This window comes from Amblyomma mixtum, chromosome 2, assembly GCF_055824585.1.
Source record: "Amblyomma mixtum isolate Tamu chromosome 2, ASM5582458v1, whole genome shotgun sequence".
Taxonomy (NCBI): domain Eukaryota; kingdom Metazoa; phylum Arthropoda; class Arachnida; order Ixodida; family Ixodidae; genus Amblyomma; species Amblyomma mixtum.
In genome coordinates this window covers 2,949,565-2,974,698 of record NC_143013.1, presented here as the reverse complement: position 1 = coordinate 2,974,698, position 25,134 = coordinate 2,949,565, and the positions used below count along the sequence as shown (strand labels likewise).

Here is a 25,134-nt window from a genome sequence, read left to right as displayed (position 1 = left end):
CCAACGATGAGATAAGAGGATTTGTCTTCCAATTTCTCTGACCAATGTCACGCGTTAGACAAGTACTATAGTCGAAACATTTGCCAACGGGTCTCCATGAGAAAAGCCTTCTTTTTCACACATGGCGTTATCCATGCGAATAAAACCCAGGAAATCACGGCATGCTCTTCTAGTTGGCACGGATGCACCACCATGTGTCGGGTGGCGCTAAACATTCAAAATTACCGCGGGAATTTTGAATGTTCTATACATTCCATCGGTTGTCAATGGCCGTCGAAATGCGCTGGACGCATTCTATAGGTCTATTTTTTTAGCGACGAGGAAGGGTTGGCTACAATCGCCATGTTCACGCAGAAGCTATCGAAACTGTCTAGTTTTCTCAAAATCGCAAATTTAAAATATCCGAAATCCATTCAGATACGCGGTGTTCGCTCCTGGCTGCCAAAAGATGGCGCTAGTCGTTGAATGTACAAGAAATCTGGGCATGCCTTGCTTTTGCCTCTTGTTCCAACCTTGGGCTGTCAAGGATTGCATCTTCTCTTCTCTCTGTCTACTGTGGGCAACGCAACATTGTCAACTTCGGAGAGGACACAGGGAAGCGGCAGCCGTCCCACGTATAGAAACCATATGTGAGCTAACCAGCGAACTGAACACCCGACACGCGTTTGAGCGAAGCCTCGCTCCCTTTCATCGTCTTTGTCCAGGGCGGTGTCTGGCCCCTTCGCTGACGCTCCTCCGGAGCCAGAGCTGCAGCGGCACCCCGGCATGGGTCTGCACATTGCCTGCGCCGCGCCAGAGCGTGACCACGACGGATTCGCGCCTCGTATATCTGTATACCTCAAGCCTAGCTCTGAAGAACAGCCTTATTCGCAATAAGGGAGCTCGCTCTTCAGACAGAGCCGTCCGGTGGCGCGGTGGATACATGATCATCGCAAGAAGCATCAAGAGAGAGAGAGGGAAGGGGAGGGGAGGTGAGCTGCAGGCCACGCAGACTGCGTGTCACCCAGTCCCGTACGTCAAGTGCCACTCGTCCCAAACTCGGAACTGCGGCGGCCGGCAGTGTCGATGTACGTAGAGGCGCCGCGCTGTCTTCTGTCAACAGAGTGGCAGGCAGCGGCGACTGCGTATCGGGTGTGAGCGGTTCTTTGGCCCGGAGACGAGAGGGGGGGAGGCGTAGCCCCGGAGAGTCACTTCCGCCGGAGGTGAACTTGCCGCTCTACATACTATATATAAAGTGCGCAGCGCGGCGTTTGTCGGGTTGTCGTCGAACCGGGCCCAACACAGGGAGTCGAAGGAGAGAGAGAAGAAGGAAGAGGGGGACGAGGAGGGGGAAGGTGGTGTCGGGGTCTTTCATCTCTGTGTTCTCCTCCCGGAAGCCGCGTACGCGTCAAACGCCCACGCTATACGTGTTCTGTTCCCCCGACAACGGGCGATCGGGAGGTGAGCCGGAGACCCTATAGTGTGGGCAACGGTTTGTGTGCGTTAGTGTGTGTGCGCTCTAGCTCTCACCGCTTCCGAGTGCCTCAGAATCGGCGGGGCAGTAAAAGATTAAACGGTGCCGCTATCGATGTAGATACCAGTGGTGGCGCTAAATGCTCCTGATAATGGGAGTGGCCTGATTCGGGTAATTCTGTGGCGTTTTGCACGAAATTCCTTGACGACTCGAGGATATCTTTTCTGCGTACGGAACACTCCCTTTCCGTTGTATAAGCGCGCCATATGACACACTTTCGAGCATTTACTCCCTTCTCCCCTAATATATATATTTTTTTTCAGACAAAATATCTGTCGTGTCGCTAAGGGCATATTCGCCGCAGACCTACGCAGCCTCTAAGTATCCGTCCCGTTGTGTGACATCATTGCTGGGCACATGGCAAAGCTAACGAAGAATATAGCTAAAGCGTGCGAGTCTGGAGGAAAAAAAAAAAAACGACCAGTGGCGTACAAGGCGCTGTAGAGAGGATGGCAGTGACGACACCAAGGGGAATCGTTGACACCCAAAGAATTTTCCGTATCACACCAAAACTGCACCGATCCCTTTGGTGATAACCCAACGATGAATTCCTGATATTCGAATGTATGATGTTCTCTGCACTGCAATTTGGTTATTTTATTTGTGTGTGTTTTTGAGGAACAATGCCAAAATGCATTATGCTTGCCCAAAATTTGACTCGGCTCAGCCCCCCCCCCCCCTCCCTTCACCTGATTCTCAACGCTGAATACCCTGGCGCCGTCCCTGAACGATGGAGATAATATTCAGACCTGGTTCCCATGCATACTCCTAAGACAGAATCTGAGTTCGAACGGCGTGAAAGCCGACTTTGAGTTATTCGTTTCAAGTAAGGTGAGCTGCATTGGTGATCAGATGGGGACGTTTTTCCTTCGTATGTACGCGCCCATGCGCGAAACTTATTGAGCTTGTTAATGGTTCCTTCAATGTATAGTCTTGCCTTTAAGTATTGCCCAGTTTATTCCTGTGAACTCTCCATTTACAAGCCGCTAATGCAGCTCCTAATGTATCGTGTGTCGAACTTCCACTCGTTTGACTCATTTCATTTAACATATTTTACTGCCCGCTCTTCTTAATCGTGTCACGTATACGAACATCACAGTTCAGGATAGTCCACTTCTACCCTGTCTTTCCTAAAGTAGTGGCCCTTCTGATAATTCCGTGACATTTTCGTGGCCTCGTTGAGGGGGTGTTAGCCGCGCTGAGATAATGTACACTTCATTGTCTTATCTATTATCTATTCAGATAAGTCCTGAATCTATTAATTCAGATAAGTCCCGAAGTTTTCAGCTCATGGCGACCTTCGATGTGGGCGTTTCTTGCGCAACTTTTTCAATAGAAAAAATTACCAACCAAACGTGTATGAACGCTGTATACGGACAGTCTAAATAGATTTCTGTGAGGGAACAGCGCATTGATAAACACTACAAGTAGAACCATCTGGTGTTATCAAGCGTCCCGACTACACGCAGGCGGTCGTCGTCAGTGTTGCCGCTTTTCCTTTCTCTCTTCTTGTATAGCTGAGCGTAACTCCCACGGTATCGTACCTCTTGGCAAACAGAGCTTCGCTTCCACCCCCCCCCCCCCCTTTCCAAGAAAAAGAAAAAGAACCTCCACCTCAGTTTGACCACCTTAATTTTTCTTCGCATCTTATGAATTTCAAATCTGCCCGTGTAGCAGCAGCGAACGACACCTGCCGGACACCCCGCGGAGCGCATTTGCAACCGAGGGACTCCGTGTATACACGAAACCGTGGCAGATTGGGGGGCTCACTAACCGCGCAGGTTTCCAGCCCGAAACCTTCGCGTAGGCAGCACAGAGCCATACGGACGAGTCATACCACTCGAGCGGCATATAGAGCGAATACATATCGAAAGCAGCAACAGAAAAAAATTGGTACATGCGCCTTGCATTCGACACTCAGAACTGCTGGTTTCTATGGAAGCCTTACTGCTGCTTCTGACGACGCTATACTCCTACTGCTACCTACGCAATAGGGTGCACGCGAAGAGCTGTGTTTGCTCTACAAGACTGTTATCACCTGCCGGTGTCTCCGTGGTCGTTTGTCTCGCGACAGCGCAGGAACAAAATAGAGCGAAAAAAGATAAAAGCAACCCGCCGCCGCAGACGCCCAGCGCGACGCCATATCCCGCTGCGACGGACACGGGAAGGCGAGATCTGGGTGGAAACTTACGCGCCGCGACGTATACGGACAACCGGCAGCCGGTGGTGGTCTCTCTCTTATATACTTCTCGTTTCGACATCTTTATATATGTGTGCGTGTGCTTGCCTCTCCACGCGGCAAGGCGAGAGCGCGAAACGTTGACTGGCGGCGATAAGGTCGGTCGTATACAACGTCCCCATATACTGTGGCTGGTCGCATCAAACGCGGAGCGCGCGCGCGGCGAGCCTTTGAAGACCTCCTTGGACGCCCTGACTCACGCAGCGCTGTACATTGGCGCACGCGCAGTGTTGGTGGTGTGGTTATATATACACAGGGGGCGCACTACTTGTCCGCGCAGTGCTTATCGCGGGGTGAGCATGGGGGCAAGGCCCGGCTTTAACTGCTGCTGCAGCCTCGAGACGAGATTTGGACTTCCTTGGGCGGTTGCTAGGAGAGAGGTTACTGCTTCCATATTCTTTCCTATAGTCCTATCTTTCTTTTTGTTCTTGGTCTGCTCAGCGGCAAGACGGAAGCAACTTGTTTTGTGCAAATCTACAACCTGCCCCGTGTCTCAAGGTGGAGCTAGAAGGTGGCTTCGTTTTATGCCCGACTTCTTTTTTTTGTCCTCCAGACCAGCCGACATCGTGGCGTACGGAAAGCCTTGATCATTAGCCCTTATACACTGTAAACATGAATACGCCTCTATGGGGGTAAAAGGGGTGTAAGTTGTCCTCTAGCGCGCTCCGCTTTATAAAAGGGTGTGCGCTGGAGGACAACTTACTCCATATTTTCTCCTTTCCGTTTAAAGTCTACATACTCCTCTCTGTGCCGCACTGTGTGTACTGCTCTCGCCGATCAGGAGCGTTCATCTTCCAAATAGGGGGTACTGCTCTAAAAAACACGGACAAAAGAAGTGGACTGGTCCGCTCCAGAAGAGTAGCGCGTTATCCAGTTCTAAAGGCTTAATGAAAGGGTTATGTACGAAAGGAACAACGCGTGCCAAATCCTTTACTACGGATTTCGCGAATCTAGCACGGAGAGTTTTTTGACATAGAAAGCTTTACAATGTCTCAAAAGCAAGGCGCGCCGAGACAGAAATTCAGGGATATATAATATAGACATAAACGGCCGCGGATCTTAAAAGGGGCCTATAATCTGGCACTCTATGGGGAAATGAAATTAAGGATGCTGGTGCAATACAGGGCAGCCGCTGCAGCCTGCTCAAGACAGTCGCAGGACGTAACCTTATCGACGCTGCACATGATAGTGATGATGATTCCCGGCTGCAGCATCTCTTTCCCTGGCAGCGAAAACTGGGTGAGCTAAGTTGGGCTGCATGACTGACCAATTCACGCCTAAACGAGGCCAAGGGATCAGTACGCAGAGACGGGAGGGCATAACAAAAAGGAGCGCCCGCCTTCAGCGGCACGCAAGGGACCGACACTCTGAATCATAAGAATGATTAAAAGTGCCGCAAGGATTGGTCCTTTGGAAGAATAACTACGTTGCCACGTCTGTTAGTGCTAGAAGAGCGAACATTACTCCCTTAAATAAATTGGTCAATGTCCGTTCGCACTAAACCTTCCTCACTAAGTGCAAACGGCTGAGTTACTCGCGCGGTGGCTCAGTGGTTATGGCACCCGGCTGCTGACACGAAAGACGCGGGTTCGATCCCGGCCTTGGCGGTCGAATTTCGATGGAGGCGCAATTCTAGAGGCCCGTTTACTGTGCGATGCCTGCCAATGCGCGTTAACCCCCGATGGTCGAAATTTCCAGAGCCCTTCACTACGGCGTCCCTGATAGCCTGAGTCGCTTTGGGACGTTAAAAGGGCCCAGAAACACAATCTTAGTTGAATGTTCTGCCTGTTGATCGCGTACAGTGAGTTACAATGATGCTATTAGCGTCGGTAACACCGCGTATATTCCGTTTTTTTAATATCTTAATGTCCTCCCAAAAACACATTCATGGCACTGATGGTGTCCCCACACAGTGGCGGGTTTTAGCAGCGGATATGACATCACCTGGCGCGAGCTTGATGATTGACAGACAGTAAATATACTGAAAATTGTGTGAATAAATAGAGACACATTTTGTCACCTGTCTGCGTTTTATATTACATCAACAAAAACAACTTGTTTGTCTTAGATAAAAGCCCTGCAAAGCAAGTAAAATAAAAATACACCACCAGGGGCTCTGGCATGGAAACGATGCTGCCAGCCTCAGCAAAAACGAGTTACAGAGAGCAGGCAACCATGCAGCGCAAACTTCCGCGACGTGCTCTGGCAGGCTGTTTTGATTGGTTGCGCCAGGTGCCGTCATCGGGACAGCGAAATAGGAGTGGGCAGCCCCGCCAAAATCGAGTTAAGGGCAGCGATTTGTTTGCTTGTATTTTGAAATTTCTTCATTGAATAACTCCCGTTCCTGTGCATCGATTCCTGTAATTCTTTTTAAGTCAGCATCTTTGTGACATAAAGAATCCACCTGCAGTGTAGCCGGTATCCCCCCAAGCAGTGTTTTCCAGCCCCTTTAAGTCACCATAATCCAAACCATTCTGCACCCACGTTCCATCTGGGAAGCACTGCTGTCACTGTGAATACACGTCAAGCGAGCTTCCCAGTGAGCTCGCAGAAAACGCAACATGCATGCCGCCTTTGATTACCACTGCGCTGATTTATGTTCTACATACGTTGAGAGACCTTACATACAGTGCAACTCTTTACTCCCGTCCTGCGTGTTTCAGGCAAACTCCGGGGAATGACGAAGCGGCCTCATCGCGAGGTCAACCTGAGTATAACCCCTCCCGGCTGCGGCACACACGTACGCACATACACACCTGTTCGTGAGGCATACGTGTATATACAGTATATATACATGCCTGCTCGGTCGTGTGCCGGCGCGTGGCTGTTCGCATTGAACATGCGCATAACAGCGCGCGTTCGGCGCGCGCCGATGCGCTGTTTCCGGCCATCCATATTCGTAGCCGAGGATCGAGACGGCGCCGCGATGACAGCGAGCACGCTCCATCTGCGCCCCACGTCTCGCCGGTGCCACGCAGGCGCTGACTGATCTCGCTCGCTCGCTTCTTTCTCTTCTTTCAAAAACTCCGGTCTATATATGCATGCATACGCATACACTATACACGGCTGCGCGCGCTCTCTTGTTGAGCAAGAGGTGAGCGCTGCACAGGTTGAGAGGCTGGGAGATGCATGCGGGATGACTGGTTTTATTCGGATGATCGAAGCCCGCGCTGCGATGAACGAATGAAGAAGAAGGAAGTGTACGAGGCGGTGACAAATGAGGAATGAAAGAAAGAAAAAGAATCGGAAGGTCAAACGGTGGTGAAAATGGCGCGCCAAGCAGGCACATTAAGCGAGCGTTAGTGGAAGAAGTGCGAAGAGAAAACACAGAAGAGAGAACGAAGAAACGTGAGAGAGAGAGAGAGAGAGAGAGAGAGAGAAGGAAATATGTTAGCAATGGGAGACGGAAAGAACGAGGAAAATAAGCATGGGAGGAAACGAGAGTTGGAAAGATCAAGCAAGCACGGCAGAACAAGGAAATAAAGAAAAGAGAACAAGAAGAGCAACAGAGGCACGACAACGAGAAAGAAAGATGGCGACGCGGCGCGTGGCAGAGGATAAGGAAGAGGAGAGAGAGAGCATTCGGGAGGTGGGCGCGAAACCAGTCGGCATCCATTCGGTTGTGTCACGGGGCTCCTCGCGAGGAGAGACAAAGCGACAGCTTAACTCTTACAAACGGCGCCCATTGGTCAGCCAAGCGTATCCGGAATAAGGGGCCATGCGGTCCCGTGGCGAGCGGTGGCCGCCGTCGTCCGAAACGGAAAGCGCGCGCAACCGGATACGGTGCTCTTTCAGGAAGGGGAAAATAAAAAAAAAAAAACAAATCGAAGAGGCAAGGAGGAGGCAAGGGAAAGGTGGAGTACCGGCACTCTCTATCTGAATAGCGGCAGGAGCCCCGAAAGGCATTCATCTCTAGCTGCAGCCGCTGCGTCTTCCGTGCCGTATATGGGATATACTACGTCACTCGACGGCATCCAAATGCGCGCCGGATACTACAGGCACCTGCGCACTGAAGACCTGTTGTCTTCGCCGCAAGACTTTCTACAGCCAGTGGATGACCTCTGTACTCTTCCAGCGTATGTGACCAGTGTGTACCCTTGTATTGCCGGGGTGCTACTTATATATACACCGGCTCTTGATGCGCTCAGCTATTTGACACAAGAACGCGTTAATGAAAAACTCTAAAACGAGATTTACTGGTAGAAAGAAAAATACAGGTGTCATACTCAATAACTAAAAAAAAAAAAGCAGCATACATGGTCCAGAGACCCGAAGAATGATATTCTAAATGCAATCGAAAGGCGTATGTGGACCTGAGAAGGACGTGCAATCCGCAGAGCATGTAAACAGGTGGACTCAAACAGAACGACACAATGTGCGCCAAGGGAATCAAAGCATTTATAAGTACAATATCTATATAGTAGAAGGCGGCAAAATCGGATGGAGCGACAATCAATATGCATAAAGAGGTAGATGTAACTGAGTACATTCCAACACGTGAAAGAAAGAAAGAAAGAAAGAAAGAAAGAAAGAAAGAAAGAAGGAAGGAAAGAAAGAAAGAAAGAAGGAAGGGAAGAAAGAAAGAAAGAAAGAAAGAAAGAAAGAAAGAAAGAAAGAAAGAAAGAAAGAAAGAAAGAAAGAAAGAAAGAAAGAAAGAAAGAAAGAAAGAAAGAAAGAAGGAAAGAAAGTACTCTTATAGGAAAGGACATTACTCGGTTTGTGATGCATTTGGCGGATATGTACTACACGCTGTCCCCACCGCGCAAGAACGGAGCGTTCACCGCGCGTGCGTGCATGCACCCTGCGTCCCCTCGCTCCGATCCCCTGCCGGGCTGCTATAGCTGGGCCCTTCGAGCGCACACAGTCGGCCGACCGTCGGGCGGCACTCCCTGTATATATAGAGCGGCGGCGGTGGCCGGGTTCGTTGCGACGACCCGTGGACGTCCCACAGTGGCCGGCGGGGTTACGCGCGCGCTCAGGGGGAGAGGTCAGAGGTCACCGCCTCGGCGTACACGCCAGTGCCAATGAGGTCGACGCGAACGGGCTCTCCTCGGGCTGTTCGCGGGACGAGTGGTGCAAGCAGCGCGCGCGCCATGCGCAGCCACCGCAGGCTTGGTCTCTCTCCCGCCGGGCGGGCCTTTCGTAAGCCGCACTATACATATTGCGCGCGGCCGCTCCCAGATGGGCTTGCTCGGGATTTGTCTGCGCTCACGTATATCTCTCCGCCAGGAGGGAACGATCACTTGAACGGAAAGCGGCAAGCCTTCCTTTTCCCCGGCATGGCGCAGGTCGAACGCAGTCACGATGAGTGTCTGCGTGGCCTCTCGGGGTCTGGCGATGTGGTGAGGGGGTGAAGAAGTGCGCTTGTGCTCGCTATCCGCATGTGTACGTATGTGTGGGCCACTCCTAGCTTGTCGGAATGCCTGCCCTTTGGTCTGCCCTTCGTGCCCCCTTCTGATGCCTTTATAGGGGCGTCCGAGTGAATATGAGTGGGCGCGCGTGCACTCAAGGGGAAAGGGGGTGAGGTGCGGCTCAAATGCGTATACTTTCTTAAGCCTTCCGCCGCAACAGGATGAAGAGATACGCCATGACGGACAATGTTCAATCAGCTGACTGGACTGTGCTTTATCGGATTCCGGCGCGTGCAATCATTGCCATCCATTATCCTTATTGTTTTTGCGCAACTACGTTTTCGCTCATGCGTCGTTTTAAAAGAAACTGAGCGCACAAACTTCGCCAAGAAGCTCCCGAATACACTCCTCCTCTCCACAGCATTGTATACACTCGTTTGTCTGTAACGTAACGTCTTAAACGAAGAGCAGTTTATTTCTGCGATCAGATTGCACCAACGAGACCAAAACTGTAATCTAAGTTAGCCGACGTAATAAGACTGACGCGTGTTCACGCATGATATCCCCCATCCCCTCGGTCCTGGCACCATATTACTGAGCAGAACCTCCAAGCAATCACATCGATTTTTCCACTTCCGTCCGCCTCTTGCAATGAAACGTTGCGTCCTTTATGGCCGTCGTCACGTCTGAACCTGTTGCATCGTAAATTAGTTAATTTTTTTTTCAGCGTATCCAAATGTCGATCTGGCTCAGTTTATGCCATGGAGTTGCAAAATTAACGGCTGCGTGGATTGGGCGTACTTCTAATTAAACACCATAACCAGGCGACTAAGCATACAGCGTTAGCAGAGAAGTCATTATACTGTGGTAAAAAAAAAGAGAAGCAATAAAAAATGGACATCGCGATTTTTTTATATCTAGTATTTGGAAGTGAGCAGTAACAACTGCCCTAAACCCCCGCAAGTTAACGGTGCTCTCACGGAAAACGAAACGCTAAGTGAAGAGAAGGGACACCCGCAGAATATACGCAATGCAAACTAATATTATGGGTGCCATTACTCGACGTCTTCGAGTTTATTATTATTGCAGTGTTCTTGCCCCGCCTAACAGACGTAAAGAATAACGCCCATGGAGAGGATACGGGCATACCTTCGCGGTGGGTATTACCCCAACTTGGCCGACCGTCGTGGTCATCGTGGTCAAACCCACGCCACACTCATTCAACTCGTTTACGCGCCACGAGATGGCGCCATCGCACTCACGGCTGCAAAAAAATGGGAATCTTATCGACAAAAGAAACAGCAAGTTCAGGTCCTAGTCCAGGCTAAAATAAAGCAGTCCTCTGATAAATGGCTGGCTGAAGTTCGCGAGGCAAATAAAGGGGGGCCAAGAAAATTCTGGAACCATATAAGCTGGTTGGGAAAAACAAATCAAAGAAAGCAGGAACAGATTATAGATGCTGAGGGAAAATGTTTGGAGGGAGACGATGCTGTGGACTACATTACGTCATTTATAGCTGCGTCTTTTAGCGACGCCAATGGGGTAATCTCCCCAAGTGAGGCGGCAACAGAGGACAGCACAAAAGAGAACAGCTTAGAACTGACTAGTCTTAACTGGGAAAAGGCGGAAGCGAATATTCCTAAAACCACATCCGCAGGGATAGACGAAATTCCAATTAAGCTGATTAATGAACTTGGCCCAAGAAGCAAGGACGCGCTGATAAAAGCATTGGAGGCAGTCATAACAAATCAGCAAATTCCGCACAGCTGGAGACAGAGTAAAATGAATTTGATTTATAAAGGGAAAGGAGATAAGATGAACATAAAATCCTTCCGTCCGATTACGATAACATCTGTTATGTACAGGCTGGCAATGCAGGCGGTGAAATTAAAAATGCAGTCATGGGTAGAAGGGAATAGGATACTCGGAGAACTTCAGAATGGGTTCAGAAGGGGTAGGCGGTTAGATGATAGCCTGTTCGTGCTTACCCAATGCATAGAAATAGCTAAGGCGGAAAATAGACCTCTGTTTATAGCCTTTCTAGACATAAGCGGTGCATACGATAACGTGAACAGGGAACTCCTGTGGAGCATACTGAAAGATTTAGGTATTGGTGATGAGGTAATTGATTTTCTACAGGAAATCTACCGAGATAATGAAGTTGAAATTACATGGGAAGGGAAAAAAAGTACCACAACTGTAGGGGTGCACAAAGGATTAAGGCAAGGTTGCCCTCTATCACCGCTGCTGTTCATGCTTTACGTGATAAATATGGAAAGAAGGCTAGAAGAAAGTAATCTGGGTTATAATCTATCGTACAGATTAGGCGGAAATGTAGTTGAGCAGCGACTCCCGGGTTTAATGTATGCGGACGATATTGTACTGTTAGCAGATAGCCAGGAAGATTTACAAACTTTGGTTAATTGCTGTGGAGACGAAGGAGACGCTCTAGGATTCAGTTTTAGCGCAACTAAATCAGGTGTGATGATTTTTAACGATACAACTGATCAGGTGCTTACAATACAAGGCCACGAAATACCCAAAGTGGCCGAATACAAATACCTCGGGATATGGCTAAACGAAGGGCAGATATACACGGAAAAGCATGAACAGGCTCTTAGGGCAAAAGGACGAAGAGACGCCGGGATAATGAAACATAGGGCATTATGGGGGTACAACAAATATGAAGTACTAAGAGGTATTTGGAAAGGAATAATGGTGCCGGGACTTACTTTCGGCAATGCGGTTCTGTGCTTAAGGGCAGAAGTTCAGTCGAGATTAGACGTAAATCAGAGAGCTGTTGGAAGATTAGCACTAGGTTCCCACGGCAAAACCACAAACGAGGCAGTACAAGGGGATATGGGCTGGGCATCGTTCGAGGCACGGGAAGCTAAGAGTAAAATACTATATGAAGAACGCCTGAGGAAATTGGACGATAACAGATGGGCAGCTAAGGTATTTAAATATTTATACAGAAAGAACGTTGACTCACAGTGGCGGAAAAGAACTAGAAAACTAACCAGTAAGTATGCCGGTCATGAGGACGGAGAAAGAAAGAGCATTAAACGACAGGTTAAAAACGCGGAAGTTAAAAATTGGATGAATTCAATGGAAAAGAAACATAGTGTAGAACTATATCGATTCTGGAAAAGGCAGATCAGGAAAGAATTTTTCTATGATAACTCAAGAGGCAGTGCCCTACTTTTTGAAGCTAGATCAGGGTGTCTTAGAACGCGCAGCTACAAAAAGAAATTTAACGAAGAAGATGACACATGTGCAGTGTGTGGTAGATCTGTGGAAACAATTGAACACCTCATAATCAAATGTGATGGTATCCATCCGGATGTCGATGCAGGCACAGTCACTCTTTCTGAGGCCCTAGGGTTTAAAGATAACAATGGTCATGTAAATAAATCTGCAGTGGAAGTCAGCAAAAAGCGATTGGAGGATTGGTGGCTGAAAAGCAGAGATGTGGCATAAGGTTAGAATAGTAGGAAACCGTAGGCAAAGTTGATGGAGAATATTAATGAGAATTGCCAACACAGTAAACAAAAAAAAAATAATAAATAAAGAAAAGCTGAGCATGGTGGCAATTGCCACCACCCCGTTTCAAAGGGGGCGCTCCTATCCATCCATCCATCCATCCATGCACGTCGCCATAAACGCTGTTATCGCTCGCTTAATGGCATAGCGGCGACTTCGTTAGGCCATTTCCTTTATTTTTTTTCCTTTCTCCTCCTTTATACCTTCCCTTTCCACAACGCACACTCCTTTCCCTCTCACACTTTTCCTCCGTGGCGCGCGGTGTCGCTGCTCCACGCGTCTCTCTCTTCTTTCTCGGAATGTTTATCTCGGCTATAGCGGGCAGTCGTTCGCTAATTAATTGCCCGTGACCGGCCACAACGATGATTAACTTCCCCCTCCGCCGCTTCCCTCTCCTATCGCTTTATTTTTTTTTTTTACCCGAGATCACGTCACGTCGCACTTTACGCCTCGGCGCATTTCGGTACGAACACGTGCGGGACTAGTCGGAGCGGCCACTTTCTGACCGCTGTCTATATATATATGTATGACGACACGCAACCAAACATTAAACAAAAATAGGAAGAAGTAGGAAAGGTTAGGTTCTAGCTCTTCGAGCCCCGGTGATAAAACCCGCTTGCAACCTCTCTTATTTCGTTTGTCTCTCTTTCTCCTACCGTGGCTGCTGCTGCCGCCGTGATTAAAGAGTATCGTGCGAGTCGCGGATCTCTACGCGTGATTCTTGGGCGCTTCGTCGGTGCAGGGTCGTGATGTTGCGTTGCATCGGCGCGCGTCTTATCCAAAGGCTGATTAATTGCGGCGATCGCAACTGGTCTGCCTGCCGCCGGTACAACTTCTTCGCGCAGCGTTTATGCGCGGCGCGCTAACGACTCCGGTGCTTTTTGTACAATTTACCTTGATTTTTTTTTCCTTAGCGCAAGCAGCCCATTTCTGCGCGCGCATTTATGCAACGGCGACGAAGGTCGCTGCCGCCGAGCGTGTTAGCGGCGCAGTCTCTGGATACGAGCGATGCAGCTGGATTATAAGCTGACTATATCCCGTAGGTACGTGACTATACTGTTCATGACAAGTTTATGTATGTCCCGCTGCAGGTTCAAAATAACGAGGTTGTCTAACTTGGTCATTGGCATAGCTGTATACACTTTAAACACAAATACGCCTATGTGCCGCCGCGGTGGCTCAGTGGCTATCGCGTTCGGCTGCTGATCCGAAAGAGGCGGGTTCGATTCCGGCCGCGGCGGTCGAATTTCAATGGAGGCGAAACTCTATAGAGGCCCGTGTACTGTGTGACGTCAATGCACGTTAAAGAACCCCAAGTGGTCGAAATTTCCGGAGCCCTTCACTACGGCGTCTCTCATAGCATGAGTCGCTTTGGTACGTTAAACCCCCACAAACCATACACCACGCATACGCCTATATGGGAGTAAAAAGGGGGTAAACTCTCCTCTAGCGCAGCTCCTTTCATTAAAAGGAGTGCGCCAGAGGACAGCTTACTCTCATTTTTACTCCTTTCTGTTTAGAGCGTAGGTTTGAGTCAATGTTCGCAACTAAACCGCAGTTTTGTGTGAATCGACCGCGCAATAAATCCAAAGCAGCAAGGGCTCCCGTAAATAGCATTCATGTAGAGAAATACAAGGTTTGGTTTGGTTTGGTTTGTGGGGGTTTAACGTCCCAAAGCGACTAAGGCTATGAGGGACGCCGTAGTGGAGGGCTCCGGAAATTTCGACCACCTGGGGTTCTTTAACGTGCACTGACATCGCACAGTACACGGGCCTCTAGAATTTCTCCTCCAAAGAAATTCCAGCCGCCGCGGCCGGGATCGAACCCGCGTCTTTCGGGTCAGCAGCCGAGCACCATAACCACTGAGCCACCGCGGCGGCTAGAAATACAAGGTAGAACAAAACAAAAGTAGAACAAAACAAAAGACATCTTTGCTGCGTCTCATGTGACGTGCGCGTGCGAATGAATTGTACACAGGTTCAATGTCCTGAATATTAATCACGTCTGCATTCAGACGCGGTTCCAGGAGAAGCTTTGTAGCACCGCACAGGATTTCAAGGTATATATGATAAGCTGCCGTTTTTCGATATTCTTGTGAAATTTATGGTGATTAACGGTACCTAATGCGCACTGCAATACTGTGGGTTGCTGAAACAAAAAAGAAAAGCTGAATTCACGCACGCACTAACAATATCCCATCCATTTTATTTTGAGAATATCGCTGAATGCTCGGATTACTATATAAGACAGACATAATGTAAAACTGGACAATAAGTAACTTTTGTGTTGTGCAATAAGTAACTCTTGTGTTGTGTCGCTATGCGTCCCATCTCGACGGTGTTTTTTTTTAACATAATCCAGTGAACCAACGAGAGAAAATAATTATTCTTTAGAAGGGATCTGCTTTCGTTGCGCCAAGTTTATTGGCGATGCCCTATACGCAACAAACCTGAACGACTGTGTCTATATAGGGCACACAACTGCTTCTCTTCTAGCGTCCCCGCTGAATAACTATACAATTATGTTGAATTATTACGGCAGTGCTTATGATGCTGAACTATATAAAATTTGATAATTCAATATGAGTTTATGTCCGTCCATGAGTAAGTATACTTTGTAAAAAGATCAAAATATCAACAGCAGTTAATTGCTGCAAGCCTTACAACAAGCCGATTCAAAGCTCAACACACACAGGAAGTTGAAGAAGAGTTTGCATTCGTTGGAATGAATATATAATCTATTGACAATGAGTCATGCGTGAACCATTGGTCATGTTTCCGATAAGAATAGGTCATTTGCCTTTGCAATGTAATGAGACTAATGACGCAATGTCATACGGACGGAGATCACTTAACCTCAGGAAAGGGGGGGGGGGGGGCCTTCGGTGTTAACTAACACTGGAAAATGTTGAAGATTCAATTGCATTTTTACCCCATATATTTACAGAGGCTATATGTTTCATCTCTTTGGAGCAGCCGTAAAGTGGCATCAAAAACCCCGCCTCTCACTGTACGTATTCCAACTGCTTTTCATGGCAGTTCGTACATATAAACACGTTTTATTACATACGAAAAGCATCAGTGACGATCGTAGTCAACAGGCAAAACGTCCATGTTGCGCATTTCACGCCGTCCGCATTGCATGCCGAGCCATATTGTCGACCCAGCTCTGCAAGCGCTGAACGCACATGCGCATCTGCCTGTCGTGTTTTCAAACTGAACGTATGAACCCATACGAGCGACTCTTCAGCAGCATAACAGTGGCCTTGTAAGTCGTGACCCAGTTTCAGACATCACTGCGTCCGGCCGCGGATTGAGTTTTCAATCTATCCATGTGACCAACGCGCGCCCACACACACACGTCCTGCGCTGTGTCATTTACTACCGGCAAGGGAGCGCGACTTCTCTTATTGTGTTGCTTTGTCTGCTCGACACACCTAATTATAAGCTGCGCGCTATCAGCGCGACCACCGAGCGCTGCCATTTCTGTAACTGTCAGCCTGTCACGCACGCAAGCGCGCTGTCGCCGTTTTTGAGATCAACGTTGTTTTCGTTTAAGAGCTTGGTGCCGCGGTAATGAAGCGGGTCTCATGGAGAAAGTAAAACAGGTAAGGCAGATTTGAGAAGCCCGGCGAATAACAGTGGTGAAACAGACAGCGGGAGCAGGGTTTAATTGATGGGCAGAAAAGGGGTCAGCGAGGGGAATGTTGAGCAATACCGCGCACACTGTGTGCTTTGGTTCCGGGTATGCAGTCGCGTGGCCTTGCTGTTATTGAGTCCTTGTTTGTGTGCGGCCCTGATGAGGAGAATTTCAAAGCTGGCACTGCACTATACCGCTGTCTCAGTTCTGAGAGGAAAGCAATTTCATTTCATTTATTGAACCCTCAAGGCCAAATGCATTAAAGAGGGGTGTGGTTACAAAACATGAAGATACATAAACAGATGCAATGCATGATACAAAACAAAGATTATATTCCTGTTATACAATGTTAGCTAGTGCAGAACGAAAATGTTGGTTATCACTTATGTCTACGATACCTGCGGGAAGGCGGTTCCATTCGCGTGATGTACGAGGCAAGAAAGACTGAAATGAAGTTACAGTGTTACACGTTTCAATGCCAACTTTGTGCCGATGATCAATGCGGTTTGACACGTATCTGGAGGAGGAAATGAGGGCATCATGTAGCATGGGATGATGGTATAGTTTATGAAAGAGGCTCAAACGAATTGTCTGCCGGCGGGATGCTAAAAGAGGTAAAGAAAGATTAGCTTTCATGCTTGTTACACTTGCGGTACGGTTAAAGTTGGACAGAATAAAACGAGCAGCGTTATTTTGAACTAGCTCAAGCAAAGTTATCAGTTTATCATGATGGAGATCCCATATGGCGGCGGCGTAGGAGACGAGAGCAGGAACTGCTGAGATTTGCAAAATTTCAGAACTTAGTAACTGCAGATGCTTCCAGCAGACTTGCAGAGTCCGGATGATGGGCCCTCGCTTTATCTAGTTCACTCAAAATATTTTTACACCCTGAAAGGTGTGAGAAAGGTATCCCAGAGGTCTAACACCCTTTAAGGTGTTCATAAACACCCTTGTGGGGGTTATGGATACCTTTAGAGTGTTCATCAGCACCCTAACACCATGAGGGTGCCCTTGAGGGTGTTGGCAAGAGCGTTACACCTTCAAGTGTGTAAAAGTTTTCAAAGTAAATTGGGGTCTCGTGTGTGAGCACTCGCCTCCGCTGCGGCAGGTCCCGGGTTGGATCCCTGTGGCCGCTCGGGTTGGCGGAGGTTAATCAATGGGAACGGCTATAGGGAGGCCTCCGGCCTATAGAGCTCGGCTCATCAAGGTTGAACCGCCTGGGAAAGGTAGCCTGCGCCTCGAAATTCCCGTCTAACTTGTGAGCAGCTTCAAAGCGGGGGCATCCTTGCATCGAAGCGTCCAACCAAGTGCCTAGCTCCTCACAGACTATGTGCTGAAACACGTGTTTTCACCTACTGCTGCTACTACGTGTTTTCACCTACCTAGTGCTGTCTAAAAACGAACCGAACGCATAGGCCATGATACGTGCGTGTAAGTGACGCCACGGCCGTCGTTGTAAACGTGTGCAAGGAAATCGCCGTTACCACGGATACGGCGGCTGGCACGTGGGGAGTAGGACGGGGCGAAACAAGTGCTCACCCATGTCCAGCGATGCTCGGAATCCATGGGCCGGCTGTGCGGGCGCGTCGAAGGGAGGCATAGGCTACCGTCGTCCGGCTGCCGCGGCCGCTGCAGCTCCGGCGGCGCCTGCCTCAGCTCACGCCTCCCCGTCGGGGCCGCCGCTGCAGCTGCCGCCGTCCACGTCCTCTGCTCCCTGCGCAAGACACGGCAGCTGGGGACATACTGTGCCTGCGTGGCGCCTGACAGGCTTCTGTAGCCGAATGGATATACTGCTGTCTCGGTACCAGAGTACCGCAGATTGGTTACAACAGGTACGGCATTGCTGGCTAAGTACTGCAAGACTGCAGATTAGGTATCGTAGACTATGTACTGCAAGTTGAGTACTGCGTATTCAGTACCACAGACTATGTACCGCAGATTGGGCTCAGCATGTCCGGTATCGCAGACTGAGTACTGCAAATTTGGTACTGCAGATTCGGTATCGCAGATTTATGAAAGCAAACTGGTTTCCGCAGATTCAGTACCACAGGCTAAGTATCTCAGATTGGCTCTGCAGGTTCGGTATGGCAGACTATGCACGGCAAACTGGGTACCGCAGATTCAGTACCACTGACTAAATACCGCAGATTCGGTTCTGCAAGTTCGGTATCGCAGACTTAGTACCGCAGATTGGTACTGCAGAAGCGGTAACGCAGACTCAGTACCGCTGGTTTTGGGCTGTAGTATCGGTGCTGACGATAGAGAACTATCAGGTTCGGCACCTGTTAAGTGCGAGACAGCGAGAGCATGTCGATTTCATTGAAGGTACAAAAAGAAGCCCAGTTCTGAAGACTCGGTGCACGTGTAAGAAGCACATGAGAGGTCTATACGCGTCTGAAGCGCGCGACGTCCCTCTTTCTCGGACTGTACTGAATATAAACTGGAGACGTAAAAATGCGCGCAGTTTCGCATCTTCGAGTTACTATATTTAGTCCTCGTCAAACCCCTGAAATCTTAACTGGGAATACACATTTTTTTTCATCGCTTCAATAGGATGTGTTAACTCCATTCAGCTGTGAAAGTCGATAAATTCTGGAATAATTTCGCTTCTAGGTATGTTCTCTTGTTATGCTCGAGACAGCATTGATCCAGAGGCAGACCCAAACAGTGTTGCTGAAGATGAAGTCCCTGCAGCTTTCTCGTCATTCTATATCACTTCTGCGTGTGTTCACCTTCACGTGGACGCTACTAGTAACGCGGTGTGCAGCTACAAGCAGCTTGAAAAGGTGGTAAGGGCAGCATTCGTCCCGATGAAGAGTCGTTATCGAAAAGTTGTCGAAAAATAGTCGAAAAGTAGTCTTTGGATACCTGCCTGAAAAGAGGTACTCCCATTAATATTTCTTGGGGTTATGCATGCTTATCTTTTGTGTCATAACACTGTAGGCTGGCCAGTACGCAGACAGATAGACATCTCTGTACCTTAATTAGCACACCTTACCAAAGCGTTGAAAAACAACGTACGAACGCATACAGGTATTAACACCGCCGTGCATGCAAAAGAATGTATACTTTCCGGAGACCCGCAGCGCTTCACACGAAACAGCTTTGCTGCAGCACTTCTTCAGTGTTGTACCATCGGTATCTCAGGTAAAAATGAAATGATTTTTCGAAAGGTTTATGAGTCCTTTTTTTCTTCACAAGGAAAATAAACAGGTTCAGAGCTTATGTGTTCGGTTGAACCATTTGTAAAACTCTGTAAGCATTGCAAAACCATTTGTAAACTTTTCAAGAAACTTTTTTTTTTTTTTTCTGAGACTCTGGAGTAACCGTAAACCCTCCTCTGCTTCAAGGAGACAGGTATGCTCTACAACCGCGGTAGAGTACGCTTCAGCGTGAAGCGTGCTCACAGTCACAAACACACACGCTGTAGATTGTAGACGCACGACCCCTCGGGATCGGGGACGGCTAACGAGCACCCTTCCTTTCGACCCTCTCCTCCTCCAAGCGACGCACCGCCGCCTGCAGTGCGCGCGGTGCCGTACTACACGCCGCTGCCGCTCCGACACCCGGTGATGCATGTGGTCGCTTAATTCGGCTCAGCGAGTGGCCGATCGCCGATAGCATCGCGCGCGCGGCGGCGAAAGCGCGCGCCGCCGCTTGTACTTTGCGGCGTTGTTCTCTCGCCAGCCGGCTAGCTGGCTGGGAACGAACGGCTTGCCATTGCGCCTACCGAGGAATGCGACGCTGACGCCCTGATTCATGGCGGCGGCCTCCTCTCGCGCTACCGCGGCGGCGGCAGCAGCCGGTGCTTGTGGTACAGTGGCTCTATTGCGCGGGAGCCGCGCTTTCGATGTGGCTTGTTTGCGGGAGTTTGTAGGATCTCGTGGCTGTGATTCGGTTTCATGAATAAGTCGCATCTGCCTTCAACTTTGCGGTCTCCTTTAGGTTTTCCGTTATGGAACTCCATATATGCTCTTATGACCACATATGGAACACTGTGTGGAACCCTATGCAGAGCCCTATAAAGAGACCTGTATCGAGATCTGTATGGAGCCCTATATGTAGACCTATATGGAATTATATATATATAAAAAACTCCCGCGTTCAAGTTCTAGGCAATGACTCCTGATGGGCTGTCGGAGTGTGGGCATGTCTGTACACACAGACATATAGCCTGGTCAAGTGAGGAGGCAGGAGATCTGAAGTGGGTGAGTGCACGTAAGGGAGGATGCCAGCGAGTATACTTTCTCGATTACTAACTGATTCGTGTAAGTAATCATCAGTGAGACACATATTTTGCCGTTGGTTACGAGCGTTGAAGTCACTGCGCAGTTTAGACATATGCCAGATTGCAACGATGCTTACATATACCCTGCTTGAATGGTTGCTCATTGCGATGCGAAACTTTTGAAACAATATTTCAGCAACTCCCAGTTATCCAATGATCGTACCTGAGAGGATGGCCTCGAGATGTCATCACGCCTTCGGTTTGGGAAAAAAAGTGAAGGAAAGAGAGCCCCTTCGTTCTCCAAATTTATTACGTATTCGGGCGCAGCGGTTGTCTGCATATATACACAAGGCACTGCTGGCGTGCATAGTCGGGACACGCTCATTGGGCCCGAGCTATCCCAGCGAGCCACACCCACGCAACCTGACCTCGACCGAGACCTTCCCGTGAATCTTATTGGTTTGCACACCACATGCAAAGGAACTCTGTGGGTGGCGTGCGCACAGCACAGCGCCATGTTGTTGGGAGCATGTCTCGGAGCGATCGGCCCAGACGTGGCATCTATAGACTCCAGCCTTGCCGCACAGTTAGGGCGCGTATATACGTCCGTTTGTTTTCGTTTCTCAGTACCCTCCTCCAGTAATATATCTCAAGGAGGGTGCGTTAACCTTTAACCACGGTGGCATAAGAGTTGATGCTTCTCTGCACGGTTGAGCGGACTCGCAGTACCACGGGGGAGGCGGTTATCCGCGGTTGCGGATAACCGCCTGAGAAGCTCAGTCAAGGAGGAACGTTGCCTTAATGATGTGAGCATAGACGCAGCTTGAGAGAACGATGCGTGACGCGGTACGCTGTTCCGACATCGATGATGTGTAGCTGTACACTAAGTGATGGCGGAGACCTTATCAGTGAGTCAGTGGCTGATGTTTTACCACTTCGTGACGATGTCAGCAGTGGCATTACTTGAAAGCTGCGTGTGTCTGGCAGAGCTGATATCAAATATTTCGTTGCCAGCGTTCGAGGCAATCCTCGATATTACTCTTTTGCAACGCAGTGCTCTGTTCTTAAAAGACGCCCTTCTCTGCCTATTGTTGCGCGAAAACCGGGCACTCGGGCATGTTATCACGAAGACAGCTCTATAGCGCTGCTATCATCGAGCTGTAAATCAACGAAAGATGAGCTATACGGTGTGTTGCGACAAAGTAAACAAGGCGCACTGTTTCCGCGTTATTCGTCGGACACTTGTCGCATTTGCACACGAGACCAAGTACGGCCAAGTTCCTCATTCTTGTCGTAATTTTTTCCGAATATGCTGTACATATATCCTGCTTTCTCCGAAAAAATCTTTAATTTACATTTCCTGCATAGTTTTGCTTTTAATTTCACCTCTCTGGCTCTTGGCCGCTCAGAAAGACACTGCGTGAACACCTTCTCGCAGAGAATTAAAGGCCAAGTATAACAACAGTTAGACAAATACATAAAAGCCGACGAAAACAACGAATCTCATCAGTATAGGCCCCTGCAATGAACACTGCGAAAACAAGACCGTGAAAGAAAAGAGTTCAAGGGACCAAGGAGCGTCATATACAATGCGTAAAACATAGCCGACCATCGTATCACGTTTCCGCAAACTGTTTTCCGTCATCCCTCTTTCTTCAGTATGCAACGCCATTGTTTGGTTTCTTTCTATTTGATCTCTCTATGGTGCTCTTTACACACCGTGCTCGTTCTTGAGTCAAGTGTGGCCATCTGTATAGTAATGTGTATCGCAATGCGTATACTATCAACCGTTTATAGCGTATCTGTCTACGCACAATAGGTGCAGCAGAAGAGGCTATCACTCTGTCTCTTGGTGATCGCCACGGTGCCTCCCCGTTCGTTCAAAGGCTACTCCCATTCACAGCCAAACCTATACTAAGTAATCGCTCGGAGCGTGGCGCGACACGCCGATTTACGTGAGAACAATGGGTGTCCTCGCACGTCGTCGGCTGGCTGACCCCTGATATGCGTGACGGGTCTTCCGTTTAGTACAGCACTCACAATGGATTGCAGCACCTTCCTATATCCCACGTATACGCATGCTTGGCGCGTCGAACACGAAGTGTGCCGCCAATTCCCTTCCACGCCTGCGCTGGCGTCTAGACGTGTTTCACGCCTTTCACTGGCGCAGCCAAAGAAAAAAAAGCCAACATTTCGAAACGAACACACATAAAGAACAATGAAATTTCATGATAATAAAGATCACCTATATAACTTTTAGCGTATACCGAGTGTGTACCGCAGGTAACTTGCGATCCCTCATGCGCAATGGTTGGGACATCTGGCATTGCGTTTACGGCGCACATCTGTTTTCGAAAACGAACATCCAGAGACCAAGCTGTACAGCTTTTGCAAGCAAGAGCTGAAATACAACAGTGCCTCCTAGCTCGCAATTACTTCGTCACAGCTGAGTAGCTTGCAAATGTGAGGTTATATATAGATCTCTTGCAAGACCGTGTATGTGTACATATTGCACGTATATGAGGAGGGCTCTCTAGACTCCTGCTTTCTGAAGTATTATGAAATAAGAGAAAGTACGTGCTGGCTTTATCATCATCATCATCATCAGCCTGACTACACCCACTGCAGGGCAAAGGCCTCTCCCATGTCTCTCCAATTAACCCTGTCCTTTGTCAGTTGCCGCCACTGTATCCCCGCAAACTTCTTAATCTCATCCGCCCACCTAACTTTCTGCCGTCCCCTGCTACGTTTGCTTTCTCTTGGAATCCACTCCGTTACCCTTAAGGACCAGCTGGCTTTATACAGAGTACTATTCCTCGAAAAACCGTACTGCCTCAATGGTGTTATAATGCGTCAGTTATGCCTCATCGCGTGGGTTTGAAGTTCCAAGCAGCGAAAATAAATCTGTTTGAAAAAACAGCGCACACAACTGTTTTTTTTAATTCTTGCGTGTTTTATTTTTTTTTAGTTCACTCTGTGCCGAAAAGCGGCGTAATTGGTGACATTTAATGCCCCTCAAAGTACCGATTCTACGCGTTCTTCGGGAATAAACATCGAAATACATCGTAACCCTTTCACCGGGCAATTCGTGACATTTTCAGCTAATATGTGGTGGTAACTTTACTAATGGCAATATTTTGTGGCTAGGCGGGGTAGAGCACTGCACGGGCCTCAATCTGAGGCCCGAGCCCGGCCCGGGCCCGAGAGCTGAAGCCCGAGCCCGGCCCAGGCCCGCGGCTTCAAGCCCGGGCCCGGCCCGGGCCCGCTAAATTATCGCTCTAGCGAGCCCGGCCCGGCCCGTGAATCCCGGAGTGAAGCCCAGCCCGGGCCCGGCCCGGCCCGTTTCACAGTAACGCTTGAGGTATACTGCTCACTCTGAGCAAGTAGTCTGCTACCGATAAGGAACTGGCCGACAAAGGTTCTGAAACCGCAGTTTGGCTTCCAGAAAGTTGGTTCTTTTTAACCCAAAAGGAAGTGAGGAAGAGTAGTGCTCGCCAGGCCCGTCTATTGGAGAGTGATCTCGTGTAGGTGGGCAAAGATAAACTCAGAAGTTCCGAGAGCTAAATAAAAAGGGCTGCATACACGCGTAGTATAGTCTACTTTGCGTTCCCCCATGATTGTAATCAGTTATATTCTGCCGCCCGCGAAGTATAAATATTAAAGCTGCCTAGCAAGCAGTAGAATGACATTTTTTTTAGTGAATGCGATCTCGCAGGTTGAGCTCGATCAATCCAAACTGGTCGCCTTTCAGAAGAAACGCGGTGTCAGAAATGCGGTGTCCCGGACTAGGGACGCCGACCATGCAGCGGGGCCACTCTGTGGCTCCCAAACTCTATTTTATGAAATAAAAGTTTTCACCACCACCACCGACTCGGTTTTTTTTAGTATATTTTTTAAAAGGCTTAAGTATTTCACGGTATGTGCTTGAAGCCTATAAAGGCTTGAGTATTTCACGGTATGTGCTCAAGCCTATAAAGGCTTGAGTATTTCGCGATATGTGCTTGAAGACTATAAGCGTCCTAAACTAATATGCTCTTCCCGAATGCATTTCTAATAGTGTATAGGTATGTTTTGGGATGACGAACGATCAATGGCCAATTAAGGCCGGTTGAATTTTACTCTTACTCCACCGCGGTGTGGAAATAAGGAAATAAATAAGTCAATGAATAAAGCTTAGTTTTTTTTCTTTCTCAGCGCGCACTATAACTCATAGCTCACCCGTGTCGCTGCTGCAATGACGCAGTTGTGCACTTCACTCTGCAATATAGTGAACGAAAAGTCGGACACAGCCGTTTCTTTACGGACCCAAGCCCGGCTCGGGCCCACAGCTTTAAGCCCGAGCCCGTGCAGTGCACTAAGGCGGGGTACATTATTGCGATTTGCAGAAAGCAAAATATGAGGCCGGAAAAGTGACGGATAGTTGTGTTGACGGCAATATATATATATATATATATATATATATATATATATATATATATATATATATATATATATATATATATATATATATATATATATATATATATATATATGGTTTTGTATTTGGTTTTGTGGGGTTTAACGTCCCAAAGCGACTAAGGCTATGAGAGACGCCGTAGTGAAGGGCTCCGGAAATTTCGAC

The 25,134-nt window shown here is 48.6% G+C and overlaps 1 protein-coding gene across 1 annotated transcript in view; it reads right to left on the bottom strand.

Annotated features, from left to right (window-relative positions):
• LOC149358243 (uncharacterized) overlaps window positions 1-25,134 on the bottom strand; it is a 161,843-nt gene that overhangs the window by 114,920 nt on the left and 21,789 nt on the right. Inside the window, exon 2 of the mRNA XM_089570298.1 lies at window positions 17,825-17,999. Within this exon, the coding sequence (XP_089426424.1) occupies window positions 17,825-17,885 (61 nt within the window). The 5' untranslated portion in view covers window positions 17,886-17,999. The remainder of the gene's footprint in view (window positions 1-17,824; window positions 18,000-25,134) is intronic.